Here is a 21,069-nt window from a genome sequence, read left to right on the forward strand (position 1 = left end):
CTTCTGAACGTGATTACAGTCTTCCCCACTCTCTCCTGTACCAGGAGATCCATATCTCTTCTTCTCATTCCCCTGGAGTACTCATCCTTTCCATTTGTCATAGTTTTGTCCATCAAAGTATACATTTCCTTGATTTCATTTCGTACCTACATGACTGCCATACTTCCATCAAACTGGGCTCTTCAGAAATTTGAATAGAATTGAATGAGATGTAATATTTCATCTGTTTTGTGAAGTCTGATCATGGACAAAGTAGCAGTCAGTGTGCTTACCCAAATTTAGACCCTGCCAAGGAGTAATGCACTCAGATCTATCTAAGCTGGTGAAGCTAGAGATTGCAGTTATGGAGATACCCATTGCTCAACCTCTGATGTACCATCTTTTTGATAATCCTTTGTCTCAGTCACTGTATTTTCCATTTCCTTAGTTATTGTTGTCTAGATGTTCAATTACATGCTGCTTTGAAGATACTAAAAGATATTTGGTGTCTCATACAACCCAGACTACTCATATTTATGGAATTTCATATAATCACTGACATAGGAACGTGGTACCCACCTATTGCAATGTGGTTGCCATAAATTAAATCTTCAGAGAATGCCCTGTATTTTCAGGGAGTACTGTGGATGTTGCAGAAGGACTATAGTATAAGGCATTGCTGAGGAAATGTGTCAGGAGCATAAGAATGGAAATGTGTCCAACTATCATGTTCAAGGAAAAAGAAAAAGAAAGAAAATAAAACCCTTTTGTCTAAGCTTCCTTCCCTAGGGAAGAGGCAAGGGCAGAATGGGGAGAGCTTATTACAGACCTTAGCGGCCAGAAATTTCATTGGCAATTTTGTTAGCATGCCTGCGTGACTGCCTTCTCAGAGGTCCATTGTGAATTCCTTAGTTGATATTATTAATAGTTAATGGGTGCACCTGAAATCAAGCAATATTGGGCTATTTGGGTAATAGACATATTAAATGGGTCTTTTCTACAGCATCAAGCTTATCAGCTTATCTTTTTCCTAATAATGAATATCTCATCTTTTCCACTTGCCTAATCAAATGCTTCCACATCATCTTGAGGCAGAACCATACCCAGCTGCATCTATTCTATACTCGTGGCTTCAATTACTTCAAATTACCCAACCTACTCACAGGTCCTTAGTTTCTCTTTTGCTCAGAGACGTAGGCCTGATGCACCTCTTCAGAAGCTCATGATTACTAACCATTCAGCACAAGTCTGTTGTAAGTAAACAGAGAATCAGAGAGAGCACTAGGCTAAATGTACAGTTATGAGGATATCTCTAGAAAAGATTTCTTCCTAAATTTTGGTGCTCTTGGGTTGATCTCAAGTGTTTTTCTGTTCCCTGTCCCTTTTCCCTGAAACACATGTGAGCCTTTTTCTGAGTGACATTGCTTCAAGTTGAGGATTTCTACTGCAGTGGCAAAAAGTAAAGGCAGCCATATTTTGGCTACAAAATAGTAAACATTTATTTTTTCATAGATATTATACTATTTTTATTGACCACAAGCATTAGGCTTCCATACTTTGCCATGCTTTCTTTTATCCAACCATACACCTGTAGCTGAACGAGGACAATATAAGAAACAGTGAATAAATAACTCCTGGGGAAACTTAATATTGTCTCTTTCCATTATGTTTGGCTAAAAATTTACTATTTCTTATGCCTCTTGTCAGATGAAATGGTTCATCATTTTGGAGTCAAAACTTTTTTTAGTCAAAATTCTTACCTTTATACTTGATGATTTGATCTGTCCCTTAAGTTCCAGTTTCTTTTATTCTCCTTTTTCCTCCAAGCTTTAAAAAGACCCTCTAAAATAAAGAGAACCCAGACTCACTACTGAACATCCAAGATGACTCAGGCTGTCCTGTGTTCTCCTACATGTTCAGGTGCCCTTTGATGCCTGAGGTCATGTTTTAAACCCCTTAAATCACTCTTACTCAGTATTACTCAGTCCAGTGTATAGAATAGGCATGATACATGGTTTTTAAATGAATGAATGCATGAATAAATGATACCTGATTTCACAATTTATGGTTGTTTAACCTCTTTCATCCAAATTACATTCTAACTGGGTTTGTATCATCTTGAACTTCTGTTATATATTCTTAATACTAAGTTTAGTGCAGTCCATATGGCTATTGCTTTTGGAGTCCTATCATGGAGAAGCCAAAATTTGGCACACAGTATTTCAAAATTCATGTTCTAGTTAATCAACTCAAGGGATTGATTTTCACCCTGAAGAGTAACCATTGATTCAACAGATTGGTTAATATGATTGCTCTCCTTTGGACATTCTATGGTTGGAATGCCTTATAACATTACAGAAATGGAAAATCTTTGGAAAATCATCTGTGGTTCTTGAAATATCTAAATGGAAGCCTTCCCCTTCAGAGAGTATTATCAGTCTAGTTCAACAGAGAGCCATTATTTCTGCAAATTTATAGAACATCTTGGAGATAAATGTGAAACTGGCATTTCTTTAAAATTGCTTGTAATTTGGTAGCCAAATGTAGAAATAAAGCAGAATACAGTATGATAAATTCTGTAGTAGAAACACATACAAGGAGCAGAGAGAAGGGGCGAATTAACTCCACGTAAGGCATGAGAGAACGCTTCCTGAAAGAAATAGCTCTGGGTTGGGATTCCCCCATTCCAGCAGTTTCTGGTTTTTGGATGACTATTGTGAGTGAAAAATGCCCCCGATGTGCTTGATGTATTTATTTTTAAAGGAGAGTCACAATGTAAGAAATAAACTTTTAAAAATCAAAGATTTGGAGAGTATTTGACTCCTCAGTATAGCACCTGAATCCACCTTGATGTTCTCTGGTTTGCGTGATAGCTGAGAAAACTGCTGAATCCAACCCCTACTATATTAATGGATTTATATATGCACACATAAGGCTAATATATTTTATGCTGCCAATTTTTTTATGGTTTCATAAATAGTGCTATCACTAACATTTTTAAAAAGTGAAGAAAAGCGCTCATATGTGCTGGTAGAAATGCAGTGTATTTTATAGAACACTGCTACTCTTGATATAGCCTACGGGATGTGACTTTTCATAAAAACCTAATGAATTTCTCGATTTGTCAGCTGTTTCCAAACAGATGCACTCTGCTAATCTAATGGAAACATTTTGAGCCCAGATCCCAAATATCAATAGCTTTTAGTATTGCAAATGAGTTTGTCTATTGGGTAAATTGGGCTGTGTGGTTTTTGATAAAAAGTAGCTAGTGGTTTTGTATGGATGTTTTATGTTTAACTGCCTTGCCAGGGTTTGATGCTCCTATTTTTCCTTGCAGAGTTTCAAGTTGAATGTAGACAGTCATTGTGCTCTCAAGGAAGCCGTGGAGGAGGAAGGACACCAACTTCTCGAGCTTATTGCGTCTCACAAAGCAGGTAAATCCTCCTGAAATATTGCAAGCCTTTATGTCTCCAGACTATTAAGAATGAAGAAGCATTGCTGTAAATTACTGCATATATTCACTTCCTTATGTATTATTAATATTTACATTATCAGATTGACCTTCAAGATTTATAAATGTTTCATATACTGCATACAATGCTGTGATACTTCTAAGATGAAATACTGCCTCCAAATGGTCTGTTCATTTTATTTTGGGCTTGCTGTTCGCCTGAGTTTCAATTGAAATCACATTCCTGAAAACTTCACGTTGACATGCTTTGTGATGTAGGTGCTCTGGAAATAACATTAAGATAATGAATGAGAATGGTGCAAATAGTTAGAATGCATATGCATTAGGGTACTTATAGATATCATTACAGATATGAGGCAGGCGGTGTAGATATATCTGATTATTTCCCTGCCAATTCACACACATGAACATTTTGCATGTTTTTTGCTGGTCATTGCATTAGCAGAGTTTTGGCCTTAAACCAACTCTTACCCAGTATTAATGTATTTATGAGGAACAGATTATAAATAAAAAATAGTTTTGTCATTTGGTTATACTTATCCTGGTAGTAAAAGACCATAAGACAGGATGAATTATAATTTGGCTCTTGCTTTGAGCTTACCACAGCTAAATAAGGAAAGAGCAGCATTAATCCGACATGCTAATACTAAAGACTGCCCTCTTAATTCTGACCCGTTTACTATATTCCTCAACGAATTAATGTTACCTATTTCTGTACATCTTTCTGGTCATTATAAAGCCTCCACACATGTACACACAGGGCCTTTTATATGGAATGTGAAGCTTTAGAGTTAGTAATTTTCATACATCATGATTTTTGTTCCACATGCATCTTTTTAGTCCCTAGACTGAATTTAACTTGACTCCCAACCATGCATCTAGGTGGTTATCCCATCTTTGTGTCCTTATGCCTCAAGTGAAGGCAAAAATTCCCATTCCCTTTCCTTAGTGACAAACGCTTATACAGCAGGCGATGGGTAGTGGTCGTTTAAAATTATGTTTACTCTTTGAAATATTCATCTAATTTTTCTAAATAAAAGCAAACAATGGGTAAAAATGCAGTCAAGTCTGTAACTTGTGGTTTCCCCTCCTTTTGGAGAAGGACTGAAGGACATGCTGCGGATGATTGCGAGTCAGTGGAAGGAGCTGCAGAGGCAAATCAAACGACAACACAGCTGGATTCTCAGGGCTCTGGATACCATCAAAGCTGAGATTCTGGCTACTGATGTGTCTGTGGAGGATGAGGAAGGCACTGGAAGCCCCAAGGTAAGTGGCTTGAAGTTTGCCTTATTTCCTCTCATTTCTGCCTTCTTTTGAACTAGGCACCACTGAAGTTTTCTTTCCACCCCTAAGGCTTTTTGTTTCTACTGGGTAAACTTTATATATCCATATCTATTTCTATATCTAACTATATATAGAGAGAGAGGGAGAGAGAGAGAAAAATGAGAGAGACGAACACAATGAAATGGTTTAGTTTAAAATAACAACAACAAAACAAAACAAAACAAAAACCCTGCAACTTTCAGTTTCTCCAGGAAGAGGTCTTTCTGTCAAAAGTGGCAGAGAAGGAGGGGGACAGTACTTTAGAGGTAGGAGAAAGGGGGACATAAAACATTTAGTAAACAAAACATAAAGCATCTTTAACGTGAATAATCAGAATGGTTTTAAATTGTTTTGTTGCAACTATAAATCACTATAATCAGTGCAATCACTCAGCTCTGACATCCATTAGCCGCTTGGTTACAGCAAATTAACAAAGAAGAGAGAAAGTGATTCATTATCTCATTCCTGTTAATGACTATCAGATGCATTGCCTAATTAGGGGATGGTCATTGTAGTGGGAAGAAGGTCATATGCTTCGCTACAAATCTTTTTGCTCTGAGTGTAAGTTCTCCATAATGGTGCATGCACCGAATACAACAAGTACTTTAAAAATGACTATTGACATGTTTTGGTTATCTATTTTAGATTTACAAAATAACCCATAAAGCATATGCAAGTAAACTTTAAACGAATCACCTTTTCATACAATGCACTGCTTTGCTAGAGGTATCTTTGGACTCATGATGTGGAAAATAATTTTATTAATTTTATATTTTCACGTAATCTTTCTTTTGTATTTATTCTTTTGTGAAAGTAAGTGCAGAAAACCAGTCTTATAATAGACTCAGCATCGAAACATATTGCAACGTGTCGGGGGGGGGGGGAACAGATTTAAGAGTTCATGGTTTCTATTCCTGGCATGGACAAAGTAATTAAATCATCATCGAGTCACATTTATTCAGCGTCCATGTGGATTGGCCTTGTGCTAAATGTATACAGAGCAAGTTAAACAAACCCTTTGCCTTCTTAGACTCACATTCTTAAGTGCAGGCAGAGGAAAAACCCACCCTACCCTGCAATGGTGAGACCATGCAGCCAGTGAAAGGTCAGAAGATTTATAGCTTTGGAACCTCAAACAACAACCTTTAACTTATTTGTTGGAAACAGAGAATGGAATGATGAGCTCAGTTCCACTTAAAGGAGGCTCCTTGGAGGAGGTCACATTTCAGGAAATACTTGAAGGAAGGAAGAGCAGTGGCTTGGCACAGGAGCACACATTTTAGGAAGTGATGTGGCGAAAGGATCAAAGCTGGAACTAATAACATGGAAGGGAGAATGCATTCAGCAGATTTTTCAGGGCAGAAAGAGGGCTCTTTCAAGGAACAGAGTGCAGGGAGAAGTTGATGGGGCTAATGCATTGGCTGGAGTAGGGGGCAGTGATGATGAGAAAAGACCGACTAAAAAGTCTGTTCTTTCTATTTATTTAATGAAGTACACTGATTGCTTACTTTTTTTAATTTTTTTTTAATGTTTATTTATTTTTGAGACAGAGAGAGACAGAGCATGAACGGGGGAGGGTCAGAGAGAGAGGGAGACACAGAATCTGAAACAGGCTCCAGGCTCTGAGAGAACAGTGAGATCGTGACCTGGGCCAAAGTCAGATGCTTAACCAACTGAACCACCCAGGCACCCCATGATTGCTTACTTTTAAAAAGCTCTCCTGTACTGGGTGCACTCTACAGACCAGACACTGTTCTACAGCACTTCTGTGGCTTCTTTCATTTAATTCTCACAGCAAACCTATACAGTAGTTCTCATATAATCCCCAGTGGAGAAAATGGAGGCACAGAGAAATTAAGTAACCTGCCTAAGGTCACACAGGTGCTTAGTAGCAGAACTCATCTTTGAATCTGACCCCTTTGGCCCCAGAGCCCTTGTCAGTCACCACCTAGAGTACTGCCCCTCACTGTACTGCTCAGAACCCAATGAGGAGAAAGTATTATGAAAGGAAAGGCAATGTCTGCATTTTTCAAACAGAGAAGAACCTGTCTAGGCCCAGCCTTAGAGACATCCTGACTGGGGTCCCAGAATCTGCATTCCATAAGCTTCCAGAGAACCACTGTCATATAGGCTCCAGGAAGGCCCTTTTCCTGCAGGGCTCCCGATTTGATTCGTGCACAGCCAGGATCCTCACACACTCTGAAAGAAAGAGTGTCTGTCACATTGTTGCTTATGTCTAAAATAGGGACTGTTTAATGTTATGCTACATCTTATCCTGATGAAAGTTATCTAGCCATTTAAAATAATGTTTTAGAAGAGAATTTTTAAACATTGGAAAAAGTCCTATAATGTGCAATATGATATATGCATAAATAAAATATGATATATTTTTAAGTATCTTTGAATTTTCCCAATCTCTACAGTGACTAAAAGTTATTTTAATCAGAAAAATAAAGAGCATATGTAAAATACAAGAATTAAGAAGAGATTTAAAAGGCAAAATAGACGACAGTCGTCTGTAGGGACTTGAGATATAAATTTCAAGGTCAGGAGGAAGAATAAATACATCTGGTTCTTAATGATTTGGGTACCTCAGTTCTAAAGAAACAATGACACAAACCTCTCTGCTCAGATCATCCCCAAAGTGAAAGTATCTTCCTTGACTCACACCAGTTTGCAAAGAATAACCTAAGTGTTTCTCATGAATAATATTTCTACGCAAAGCCACTCTGTGTCCCAGTGTGTGCACCGTGTTGTACATCTAAGAGCAGCTCCCGGAGAGGCACTTGTCGGGATTGGCACACGTGGGACCTGGATGTGCTGGGAGTGCGACTGTGATGTGACAGAGTCACCAAAACCCCAGGCCTTCCACCTCTCAACTAGTTCTCTCTTGCCCAGTCCAGGCTGAATTTTCTCTGGACAGACGAAGTCCTCCACAGCCAAGGGTAAAGGTGAAATCAACTGAAGACGAAGAAAATATATTTATAACTTAAGCTTCTTTCTCCAGTTAGCTCACTTAAGCTAACTGGAGAAGTCAGGATGATTATTCTTTTTATTTGTTTAATAGTCATGAACTGCCTCCCTTAGTCTGTTGGGCAAGCACAAAGAATAATAGGGAAGGCTCAGACCCTGAAGTCAGACGGCCTGAGTTCAACTCCTGACACTTACAGCTATGTGTCCTTGGGAAAATTACTTAACTTCTCTATGTCTCAGTTTCCTAATTTTTAATATGGAGGCAGTGATAATACCCACCACAAAAGGGTTCTGATACAGATCAAAGAGCTGATGTATCTGAAGTGCTTTTTTTTTTTAATGTTTATTTATTTTGAGAGAGAGAGCATGAGCAGGGGAGGGGCAAAGAGAGAGGGAGAGAGAGAATCCTAAGCAGACTCCACGCTGTTAGCACAGAGCCTGATGTGGGGCTCGATCTCATGAACTGAGAGATCATGTCTGAGCCAAAATCAAGAGTTGGAGGCTTAACTGACTGAGCCACCCAGGCACCCCTGAAGTGCTCTGAACAATGCCTGGTACATGGGAAATCCTAGGTTAGGGTAAATGTACAAGCTTTCATTTCTAGTGGTGGAGACAGTAAATAAATATAATAGAATCTGAAAAATACTCTACTGAAGATAGGTATACAGCACTATGAGTACACAGAGAAGGAAATAATGAACCCTATTTGGGTGTATCAAAGGAAAGATTTACAGGGGAGTTGAAGTTTTAAATGAGGGATGAAAAGGATTTTTGCCAGCATGAAAATAATGAAAAGGAAAGATTTATGGGGGGGTTGATGTTTTAAATGAAGGGTAGAAAGGATTTTTGTTAGTGTGAAACATATGCAGAGACCTAGAGGTGTAAGAATGTATGGCGTGGCTGGAACGTGACATCTTATTGTGGACGAGAATTAGGGCGGCTTGCCGCAGTCTGCACCAAGGCTCACATTGTGACTGAAAATAACCCTTATGACCAGTGGTTTGAGCAATAATTCTTCATATGTCTGAAATTGACGGTGTCCAACCCAGAGTGAGAACCCTATACAGAATATATCTCATATATACTGTTTAAAAAGAAAATTTCCTTGTGATATTGCCCATAGAGCAAACTTAAATGGGTTTACCCCGAAGTTGTCCAAGACTAAAAGGCATGGATTTGACTTGCTATCTATCATGTCAGTTCTCCTTCCATGACGTGACCTTGCATAGGTCATGTACAAATTGTGCCATGAAATGAATCTCTAAGCAGAGCAGTTATGATCATCTATTTCATCTTAGACCAAAAAGAGGAACTAAAATTAAAACATAATAAAAAAATAACTCCAGAATTCATCTAAAGTTTACTTCAGAAGCTACTGGGAACTTGAGAAGCATAATAGAAAATCTAAAGAATATATCTACGGGGTATTTTTCTTTTTTACCTTGTTTGAGAGACTGCAGAAAAGGACTTGGTCTTAGAAATCTTGTAAAGAAGGAGGATAGGAGGAAATTCAAAGACTCTGGGAAACTTCTCCCCCAGGACTCGGCAGCATACCTTATTTGTTGTATTTCATTTTTTAAAAAAGTGTTTTCCCAGGACTGTGAGATCTTTTATACATGGAAATAGAGAACAGAATTCACCAGTTCTAGAAATAGAGCTTCAGCACTCACTTCCAAGATTGAAAATATGCTTGTAATTATGTGTTTTATTTTAAGATAGATTGGTTAAAGTTTATCAGCTAAAACTAGGCTTTCAGTATGTTGAATTTTTGAATGGTATATAGCTGGAAGGATTTCAAAATGTGGAACACCCAACACCTAACAAAGGTTACATTCCTTTTTTTTTTTGACCTTTCAAGGCCAAAAACAAGAATCCTGAAAGCAAAAAAGCATTCCTAAAGTTTGCACATTGCCTCCTTTAGGATGTCCTTCCTCTCTGTTTCTTTACAGCTATTCAGCCATCATTACAGCTCTCTAAGAATCAAGGCCAGGATGTGCCTAAGGTGACGTCTCAAACCTTGCATCACAGAAATCACAGTGGTTACTTTGTCCTCTTTAAAGAAACAGATCAGTTTCCAAAACAAAGAACATTTGGAGATTTTATTGTAAATTCAGAAAACTCTACAGCTCCTAGAAGGGTGACCTAGCCTGGGTTCCAACCCACCTCTTCATTTCCTTAGTGAAAGGAGACACAGGGTTAGCTCCTTTGAACTCCAGGGATGTGCTTCTTTATCTGCCTTCTTGGAGGTTCTTAGATTGACATCTTAGATTGTCATCCCTTGGAAATGGATATCAGACTATGAAGGTCATCAATGTTATCTGCTCAACAGTAGCACTTAGAGCAAGCTTAAGAACATATCTTAAATATGTTTCCTCAGCTGTACAAATGACAGTTTTAGAAAGCGGCTAAGAAGGGAGGTATGCCTGGCCTCTGACTTGATTATGTCACTGAGAACCTGGACTTTATTCAGATGTCTAGAGAGAGCAGGTCCAGTATTAAGACACATTTTGTTTTTTGTTTTGTTTTGTTTTGTTTTGTTTTGTTTTGTTTTGTTTTGTTTGTTTAACAGACACCTGAGTGTTAACCTAGTTAATGAATTATGGGTAACTTTCTTTAACTGAAGTGGGGAGAAAGAAACTGATTTGGAGAGTATCTTTGTATGATATTTTCTCTGTATTCTGTAGTGCCTCTTGGGTAATATTGCAGCTGGATATTATTATCCTGGAATGGAATTTGATCCTGGTGCTTCCAAAGCATTGTCTTTGTATTCTTTCCCTTTCTGGCTCAAAAGCTTATGTAGCTAACATGTTCTTTAATAGAGGATCTTCAGAGACAGCATGAAGGTAATGAACGGTAATTGCATTTATGTTGTGAGTCCCACATACCCTGACACATGCATGTAGAAAGAATTCCCTGAGATACTTTACTTTCTTCCTCATGCAAAAAAGAGGACAGCTTTATGTGTCAAGAGGAACCAGAAATGAGATAGTAAGATTAAATTGTGCCTGAAGTGGTAGAGAGAAAGACAACAGGCAAAGGCCTGGCCATTATTGATTGAGTGCTGACAGAGAGCTCTGCCCAGTGCTAGGCCAGACATGAGGGAAGACATGCTCAGTGCTCTTATCATCTCAGTGTAAGCACACAGTGTAACATCTTGTCTAATGTAAATTGGGCTATCTCAGATCTAGAATAATAGATCACCTAAGATTCAGATCATCTTAATTAGGATGTTGGCAGATTGAAATGGAATGTGGTTCTTGATGCAAGCAAATGAGTAGTAAATGCATTACCAATTCCACCTCTTTCATGCAGAATTCTTCCCAAAAGCCAGTATCTGATCCAGTTACTTCCCTGCTGAACTATATAAACAGAGTCCTGATATGCAGTACCTAGGGAGAGCCCTTTCTTCTACTGTGGATTCTTCAGTAGTTCTTTTTTTTGTTGTTATCAGAAGGGCAACTTTTCTTCAAAAGTGTTTTTGAAAGACAGAAACAAAAGTGAGTTATTTCTTTGAAGATCAGTTGTCGTTACTAAATTTATGATAGAATCGAATAAAAGATAGTTCCTCTAATCTCCTTGAGGCACTTAAATTTGCATATTTTCAGATGTATGGGTGGATCCGAGATGAGGAATTTTTTTTTAATGGTCTGCCACTCTAATGAGGTGACTGAAAAAATGGTTGAGATGATAAAAATATATACTAGGTCAAAGGATGGCTAATGGTTATTCCTATCATGGTCTATATGATATGTAAGACCATAGCTTATCTTAATTTTTCATACTGTACTTCCATTGCTGGTGGCCTTAAGGGTAGAAATGTTTGGGTCAGCAAAAATCTGAGAGTGAAATTCTTTGGTGTCTCTAATCAATACAGAGAAATGTCATTGACATGAGTAGGTAGTCTATTTTTTTCCCTATTTAGTGAGAGTGCCTAATCTTAGAATCTATAATACCTAGAGTTGCAAAGATGCATGGTATTGTATACAAAGTTACATTCAGTGGAAAGCAGCCCTCTTTTATTGGCAGAACTCACATTTTGTAACTCAGCCTGATCTATGTTAAAGATAGTGTATAGTAAATACATTAGGGGAACTTTTTTGGCATGAGGTGGAGGTCAACATTTTTAAAAATCTATAAGCATGTAAGGACAAAACGGAAGGCAAGATACAGAATTGCTTCTAAAAACACTTTGAAATTAATAAGTAAATTCTTTGAAGGTGTGAAACAATTACCTCAGTGTTTGATTTACCCTTTTTCCTGGGAATGTGTTGTTTCTGGCAGGGGAGCCGTCTGAGTTGAGGAGAGCCCTGCTAACGGGATTACTCTGCTCTGGCTCTTGTGTTTATTGAGTCACCTAGGACTTCTTATAAAACAGCAGCTTTCAAATGTACACACACCTGCACTCAACACCCTGAATACTCCAAACGTTTGTTTAACTGTTCTCATACCCAGAGTATCTCTCCCATCCAGTGAGGTCAAAAAGCATCGAGAGGTCCACATTCTGCATTTTCCTTTGCCTTGGAAACCACTTGGAATATAGCCATTTGTGTGGTGCTGATGTAAACAGAGATGCAGATCTTTTCTTAGTGTAAGGTAGTGCTCGTAGCCACTAGGGCTCACAGAACATTCCCAGTCTTACCTCCCACTGCGCCTAAATGAGGGTTAATGTTTCTCAGGAAATGTTAACTAGATTGGAGGTCCTGCTGGGCCAGAGCCCAGGGAACCATCTCAATGCAGCTTCCAAGCCATTTTGCACTGGGCTGGGGCGGTGGCTTCTCATCTTTGTACTTAGTTGGCCTGCAGAGGCCAACACTTGTTTATCATTGCCCCTTGCAGCGCTAAGCAAAGTCACAGATCTTGCTGAGTGAGTAGCAGGACAGGGAAAAAATGAAGCCTAAAGCTAGAGACTAAGACAAAGGAAAAGAGAGGGGAGAAAGAGAAATAGAAGGAATAGAAAGAGAAAGACAAAAGAAGGAAGTATTTGTCCAGTGAAATATAGTAGAAGCTAATTGTCCACATCTGTTTCATGGACATTTATGCTTTGGTCTTTCTGTCTCTGTCTCTGTCTCTCTCATTCCATCTTTTCTCTAGCTCTGGAAATCAAAGTCAGAACAGCTTTCTTTACTTTTGACATCTTAGATATTATTGTATAACTATTGTACGTGTGTGTGTGTGTGTGTGTGTGTGTGTGTAGTAACTACTCTGTTAATGGGATTAGCACTTAGTGTGGGTTTACTATGGTGTAGGTTTGTGTCACGCCTTTTACGTGGATTGTCTCATTCACTCTTCTCAGCAGAACTAGCAGTCATGGGTCTCCTGGGTGGCTCAGTCGGCTAGGCTAAGCATCCAGCTCTTGATATCGGCTCAGGTCACGATCTCATGGTTTGTGAGTTGAAGCCCCCCATTGTGTTGAGCTTTGTGCTGACAGCATGGAGCCTGCTTGGGATTGTCTCTCTCCCCCTCTCTCTCTGCCCCTCCCTTGCATGCATGCACACACTCTCTCTCTCTTTCAAAATAAATAAATAAACATAAAACAAGAACTAGCAGTCATAATCCCTCTAATCATTTTCTCTTTACTGATGGAAAAACTTAGGCTCCAAACATATATAAGATATTCAGGCTTATTCAGTCTTTTTAGGAACCTTACATGACAGGGTAAAGGGCAAACTCCTTACCCTGTCATTTGACTCCACCTGATTCACTATCTTCCAAGTGCATCTTCCCCTTTCTTTTCTTTTTTTCTTTTTGCCCAGGGCTTTTCCTATTCTCTCCATCTATACTAATCTTATCCAGTCTTAAAATCAATTATTATTGAATATGTTACCACACTGTGATGTCATAGCTCTGGAGAGGACACTGTACCTCTCCTTGCTCACTGCCCATCAGTGGAGACAGACTTACACATATGTAATTCTAAATTAAAGCAGGTTGCATGATAAATCCTATAATAAGGCACAAAAGAGATAGAGAAATTAGGGAAGGGGACATTATTTCAATCTAATAGGGTCTGGGAAAGCTCCTTCCACCCCTAAGAGAAAATGGATTTTTGGAATTCTCTAATATTCTGATAAATTGTTGGTAGGAAGATATTAGAGGGAGAACATTCCAGGCAGAGGAAATAACATGGTCAAAAGTATGGAAAAGGGAATATATGAGGGACTTCTAGAGAATGGCAAACAGCGAATAGTTTGGCTCTTTCAAGCATAGGGTGTCCATGGGAAGGGATGAGGACCTAGTGGAAAATAAAGCCTGATAATTTTTGAGCTATAATGGAGAACTTTGAATATCAACTGAAGAGTTTGTACTTTACTAGTGTTCCGTGAGTGTTTTTAATGATTGGATTTAGCCATAGGAAACAGATGGCAAAAGTAGGATGAGAGAGGAAAAACCGAATTAGGAATCTAGTACAATAACTAAAGGCAGCTGAAGTAAAGCAGTAGCTGTGATAACACAAAGAAAAAAATGGAAGTGATATTATAGAAGAATAAATATTAGGTTTTGGTATCTGGAAAATGAGGGGCGGAGGGAACAGTCAATGATAACTCAAAGGAATTGAGCCTGAACAGTTAGGAGAATTGTGGTAGCATTTACTGAGGCTGGGCACATTTTGATAAGGAGCAGTTTTGAAAGCTAAGTAAAATGACCGTGGTATCCAGTTAAGAAGAATATCTGGGTATGTAATTTGGGCATAGATATTTTTGTAACCTCTGCAGGTGATTCCAAAGTGCAGAAAAGTTTGAGAACAATGATTTAGAAATAAGAGAAGCCTGAAAATCATTGATGTGGTTACGTGCACTATTCAGGAGGGGTCAATGCTAAGGATATAAGTTTGGCAGTCAAGATAGAAATAATAGCTGTAGCCTTGGAAGTTGATAGTGACAAGAAAGGACTATTGTATAAGAGTAAGAGAGAAATATGATAGAACCTTGAGGAATGTCTGGAGTAACTGAGAGCACGGATGTCATCTTAAAAGTGGGGATTAAGTGAAAATCTACATGCTCAACAGTGAAACTCCCAGAATGCTGGCAGTCAGGGGAGAATAGGGATGTAGGTCAAAGGAACTTTTCATGGAATATGAGTGACCCTACCATGTTTATAGGCCAAAGAATACATCTGGTGAAAAAGAGACAGTTGAAGAAGAGAGATTTAGGAAGGCAAGAAAGAAAGTGAATTGGCACAGTGATTCAGATGAGGGAGAGAAAGTAAATCAGGTGAATCTCTGAAGAAAGGAGGATGTATCTTCTAAAATAGGAGAGAAAGAAGGAATGTTGGGTGGTAAGCAAGAGTAAAGAGGGAGGGAAGCCAAAGGATTTAGAATGAAGACAAATTCAATGTGATTAGTCAGTGAGAGAATTATTTGACTAGAGGGAGGCTTTAGGGTGAAGAGAGACTGGAGAACAAGATTGCAATTCAAATTCCGCTGTCTCAATAGAGATTTCCTGTAATTTTCCAGTCCTAAGTGATTGCGATCGCCTCTAAACTGTATTACCTTTACTGTTTGTACTACACGTTTAGTGATTAATCACACCCAATCTTGTGACACCATTTCCATTGTTGTCTTGAACTTCCATTTATATCTTTTAAAGTTAACTTTTAAGGCGATTACATTCCATGACTACAAACTCCCCAGGGCAGCATTTACAACCTGAACTTCTTTGTTGTACTCACTTTAAACATTATTTGAGCTAAAAATATACTTTATTTATTCTTAATTGGTTGATATATAATACTCTTATTAAAGCTAAGGACAAAATTACACTTTATTTTCTCATCTTTCACGATACTTTATCTTGGCTGTATAAATAATGGCACAATTCTGTCTTATCACCTTCTCTTTTTTTTTTCTACAATTCTCTCTCATTGCCTTTGCCTGTTGCTTTTTATTATGAATAAGACAATCTTTAAAAGAGCCGTTTCACCTATTTCTCCCAAAATAACTAGTAATCTATGCCATAGAAAAGAAGAACTATGATTCTCTTATTATTTTTGTGCTTTCTTGATTCAGGTCTAGTTGATTAATTGTTTTAATAGGTTCTTTGATTTTTTTAAAAAGTCTATTTAAACAGACTTACTGAAAGAATATACTGAGTTGCTTCTTTGAAAAGGACTAAAAGCATCTAATATAACTTACCAGCTGACCAGCACCCTGGTTGATAAAATTTGTAGTCTTTGCTCTAAAGCTCTCTAACAAGATTAGGTGAAATTGAACCTGAGAAGGTAAAGGTCTCTAAATTGACATAAACTGAAAGGGCAGAACTGGATCATACTACTATTTGAATCGCTAACAAAGTCTAATCTCTGACATATTATATTTGGTGTACTATAATCTGTGTACATACACATGCTTCTAGTAAATGATGAATGAGGTTTAGCTAACATAATATAGTTTATACTCTTCTAGACCTTTGTAGGAAATACAGGGTTGAGGCGCTCTGCTCTGTAAAGTGACCTGGATCACTTCTCTGGAATGGAGTCTCCGTAAGACACACACACTCATGCATTTTTTCCAAACCAGCTTAGTCAAATTTATTTTCCTTCTGTCATTCATTTGATGCCTCTTCTGGCTTCCATTAGATAGATGGGGTGGGGTGGGGGGTTACTGAATTTCACTGGATAGTTCCATCTGGCTAAAACCAGTAAAGCAAATAATTTCTGATGGGAATTGTTGGTCCAGTTGCAAGACTAGAAAGAAATTAATACATATGAACGTGGGTACTTATTTCAACCTTCTAAAGTTCATCCATAATTTGAGGGCTCTGTATTTTGAATTATGAGGAATTTTGAAAAACTCTTTTTTGTCTCAGCTCTTTTCTCTTTTTCAGACCCTCATGCCCAAAGCTTGTTTTTCTTTCCTAGCTGAAAGTAAACTAATAACCACATAATGTAAACTCATGATTCCAATGCTAAGGAGGCTCAATAGTATTAGTGATACTATTTTAGGATGTCAACTGCTTAATGTGTTGGAATTTTTCCCATTACTCAAGATTTTGGAAATTCCAGAACCTGGCCTATTGTGCACTTAGCAAGTGCTTTATACTCACCACACCCCTCCTCTTTTGACCATTATTTCTCTTCTTCCCAAACTCTTTTAGTATTACATATTTATAAAATGGCAGCTTTCTGGGCCCACTACCCATTATCATTAATGAAGTTCTTATGTTTTTTTCTCTCAAGTATGGTAAACTAATATGATTCAACAGAAAACCAAATTGTATTTTTCAAAATTATCATTAAATAGCATTGCGACTCATTTTTGCTGCATTTTAGGGTGAAATGAAATCATCTCATTTCCTAACAGGTTGAGACCTTCATAACTAACTTCAGTAACTATTTCTGTTAATCAGTAACTAAAAATACCCCCACCCCCCTTTTTTGGTGAAAGGTTAAGAATTATTAATGTATCACACAAGACAAAGAGAACAGCAATGTGAACAAAGGTATCATTGGATAAAGGCAAATTTGATGCTCTGAGTGGTTTTCTTACTTTGTTTTACTTTTGTATTTTCTTCAATTGTATAGTAGTTTTCAGTTGTGTTTTTGCTTCAGACTTTTGACAAATAGCATCTCCTATCATTACCTGCAGATTCTTTTAGTGTCGCTTGTACACAAAAAGCTTAATGACTGTTCTCTTTTGGCTAATATACGAAAGGGGAATAGAGTAAAAGAGTTTGAAGATAGGATCTCTTTGGAAATCCTGCATTTTAAGCAGTGTTGTCTCACAAAAGCTTCTTTCAATGAATGCCTTAAAATAGAAACTCTTGTTGTGTGTACTTTTCCTAAGCAATCGATAGTTCTCTTTCTTCCCACAAATGATAAGATTGGATATTGGGAAGTATAGGCACATTTCTCCTCCTAAGAGGGAAATGAGTTGGGGAAGATGTACTAATGACTAATCATAAACAGCGGCATCAAACAGTGCTTATTAGGCTTCATTTGCAGACATGTGGACTGCCTAACCAATGGCTGTTACCATCCCCCCCACCCCCCTTCTGTACTGTGTGGTTCAGGGAGGTGGTCCATATTCTCCAGGCCAGGTAGTGAATCACAGTCCATCAAACAACCATGAAGCCTCCCTTGCCATGTTAACGACTGGTTTAGGCACAGCCAACTGATGCACTTCTGACCAGTGAGATATGGAGAAAAGTCTCTCCATAGTCTGTGGAGAGTCTCCATAGTCTCTCCATAGTCTCCATAGACTATGGAGTCTCTCCATAGTCTCCATAGACTATGGAGTCTCTCCGTAGTCTCCATAGACTATGGAGTCTCTCCGTAGTCTCCATAGACTATGGAGTCTCTCCGTAGTCTCCATAGACTATGGAGAAAAGACTCTCCATAGTCTCTTTCTTGTAGAAAAAGACAAACAAGAAGGAAAGATTCCTTTTCAAACTCTGGATGCTTTCACAAGGACTTGAAGCTTAAACTGCTGTAGCCATTTTGTGACATTATGAATAGAACTAAGTGGAAGTCAAAGCTTACATGCCAAAGATGACAGAGGAGAAAGATGGATCTTTTATATCATTGAATAGCTGAATTAACCAACCCTGGGGATACCCTACCTTTAGCATTTTTAACAATCTTGTTCTTTGTTTTGGCTTCTATTGGTAGTGGAGTTGGAATTTTCTGTTACTGGGGACACATACATTTTAACCAACAAATTCACTGTTTTAGTGAAGTGTTTTTGCTCCTGGGTATGCTACACTTTGAATCTTTCTCTACCTTTTACTTTTCAGAATACTTTTATTTTTTTTCCCCTCACTGCTAAACCATCACCTCTTTTTTAAAAACTTCTTCTCAACTCATTGCTACATGGTGCCTTTGGCCACAGGTACTCTATCGAAATTATCCTTATCAGTGTTCACTCATGACCTCTTGGTTACCAAATCCATCTCTGAGCATCAGTTCTCCAGTCAATAAACAAAACATGTGATCTCGATTGGTGATTTTAATTAAAGAGGTATTCACCAATTAATTTATTTCAAACCAAATCTTACTCATACCCCCCAGTATATAAAACCAAAGTGTAAAAACAAAATAAAAATAAAAGCTGTTTTTTTTTTAAATTTTTTTTTCAACGTTTATTTATTTTTGGGACAGAGAGAGACAGAGCATGAACGGGGGAGGGGCAGAGAGAGAGGGAGACACAGAATCGGAAACAGGCTCCAGGCTCCGAGCCATCAGCCCAGAGCCCGACGCGGGGCTCGAACTCACGGACTGCGAGATCGTGACCTGGCTGAAGTCGGACGCTTAACTGACTGCGCCACCCAGGCGCCCCAAAAGCTGTTTTTAACGAGAGAGAGAGAACCAAAGTGGAGTTTCTTGGTTGACGCAGAACCCGATGGCTTTTCACCCTGCTTATTGACACCTTAGCCTTATCTAGCCCTCCCTGCCCCTGACCTCTGCAGAACTCACAGTTCCTACAGCACATAGTTCTAAAACCAGATTCCAAATTGACCTCCTTGTCAGTGCCTCTCTTGCCTCTTTTCCATTTGCACTGTAATTCTCCCACGTGGAATGCTTTGGTGGTTTTCCATTGCCCACCTCTAAAATTCCCTCCACCCTAGGTTTGCCCCTTTCAGTCTCCTTTGTTTTCATTTGCTACAGCCACATGGGGTTACTTGTAGTCTCCAAAACTGTCCATTCGTCCCTTTCTCTATGCTCTTCTCATTCTCCGCCTCATATCTTTGCCCATCTGCACCTCTTCAAACCTTCTCACTCCCACTCGTACACTTCTAAGTCAGAGTGACTGTCAATTTCCTGAATGTTCCCACAGCATTTGTACCTCGGTTATAACACTTGGCACATTCTCTCTTTGAATTTTGTATGAAAGCTATTTCTCAAACTGTATGCTCTCTGAAGCTCTGGAACTATTTCTTGTTCATTGTGCTGAACACTGCAGTGCTCAGCATATGTCCCTCAAAGACTACTCTCAAAGAATGCTTGTTAATGAATAAAAAATTTACAACAGAAATCAAAATTTTTATATTATGTGGGAATTCTTTAGGTTATTTATTTCTGTTTGTCTTTTAAATATTTGTATCAGTTTTATAAATTGATCTATACTCTGAATTTATGCAGATTCAATTGATTGAATTGAATTGATATAATGAAACATAAGCTGGTTATATTCTATAACTAAGGTCAAGTACTTTTTTGATGCAAAATGTTTTATAGCTTTTCATGTCATAATTAAAAAAAGAAAAACAAAGCAGCCTACTATACCCATACTTGGAAATTTGCCTTTTTTTGACTTTTTAAGCAGGGTTACTTATGAGTTAGCTCACTGACATCACAAGTTGTGAATTAATGGAAAGTGTGGAAGCTATACAATACTATAATTTTCACTCACTTACTTTTAATTTAAGTAAAGTTATTAAGTTATCAGGAATGACAATCAAATATGTAATTTCAATAAAGTATATCTCTTTTTTTGTTTTCCTGTTTTCTATAATCACTGTAAGATTATCACATCTTAATAGAATGTGCTTGACAATTACACCAAGTTTAATAAAAGTTATGAAAGTTGTTGAAGGAAAGGAGGTACCAGTGTACAACTATTTAGTTTCTATTTCATTTTAGCTACTTTATGCTTCCTAGTTTTATTAATATCACTAAATTGTTCCAATGAAAAGGAAAAGGTATGCTGACTTGATCAAGTTAGCATTTCAAACGAACTATAGTAGGAATATATCATGTAATACAGTAGTGATAGCATAGTAACTGATATGCTTTTGAGGAGAAAAAATAAATTAGGAAGTTTTTTTTTCCAAGACTCATGATATCAATATTTTTCATAACTGGGAAGTAAGTAACTGACTTTGGGACTAGAAATAACTGATAGAGACAAATAGATATATTTCATAATAGATCACTGAAAGCTTGAAATAAGTCTCTGTATCCATAAGAAATAGGCAATGGAAGGTGCTGTCTCCAAGGACTGTCAAATCAGAGAATCCTTTTTTGTTTTTTTACCTGCAAACGAGGAATGATATATATAAATATATTGTCAGAGTTGAATGGCTGACTAATTCATACATTTTGCTAAGAAGATTAGAGATATGTCATACATAAGCTTCTATAGTTGCTTCCAAGGTAGGTGTCTGACTCCCTGTTCTCATACATGGTGAGTAGGGGGCTGGAGCCATGGTCTGGGCTAAAGTGAGGAGCTTTAAGTAGAACATGGAATGAAGGAGAATCACAGCATCCAGGGAGATGGTGGGCATGAGAAACAAAGACACAATTGAAAGCAAGAACTGAATCCACAACTGGAGGCAGAGAGGATGGATATGAAAAGGAAAATGGGAAGTTGAGCCTGCAAAGAGCCA

At 38.1% G+C, this 21,069-nt stretch overlaps 1 protein-coding gene across 4 annotated transcripts in view; it reads left to right on the forward strand.

Moving 5' to 3' along the window:
- Positions 1-21,069, forward strand: part of AKAP6 (A-kinase anchoring protein 6) — a 480,061-nt gene that overhangs the window by 248,197 nt on the left and 210,795 nt on the right. For 3 of the 4 annotated variants that reach the window (XM_043555958.1, XM_043555960.1, XM_043555959.1), the window contains exons 6-7: positions 3,317-3,413; positions 4,551-4,717. In XM_043555958.1, the coding sequence (XP_043411893.1) occupies positions 3,317-3,413; positions 4,551-4,717 (264 nt within the window). The remainder of the gene's footprint in view (positions 1-3,316; positions 3,414-4,550; positions 4,718-21,069) is intronic. The other variant, XM_043555961.1, reaches the window with a different exon arrangement.

Source organism: Prionailurus bengalensis, chromosome B3, assembly GCF_016509475.1.
Source record: "Prionailurus bengalensis isolate Pbe53 chromosome B3, Fcat_Pben_1.1_paternal_pri, whole genome shotgun sequence".
In the NCBI taxonomy this organism is placed as follows: Eukaryota; Metazoa; Chordata; class Mammalia; order Carnivora; family Felidae; genus Prionailurus; species Prionailurus bengalensis.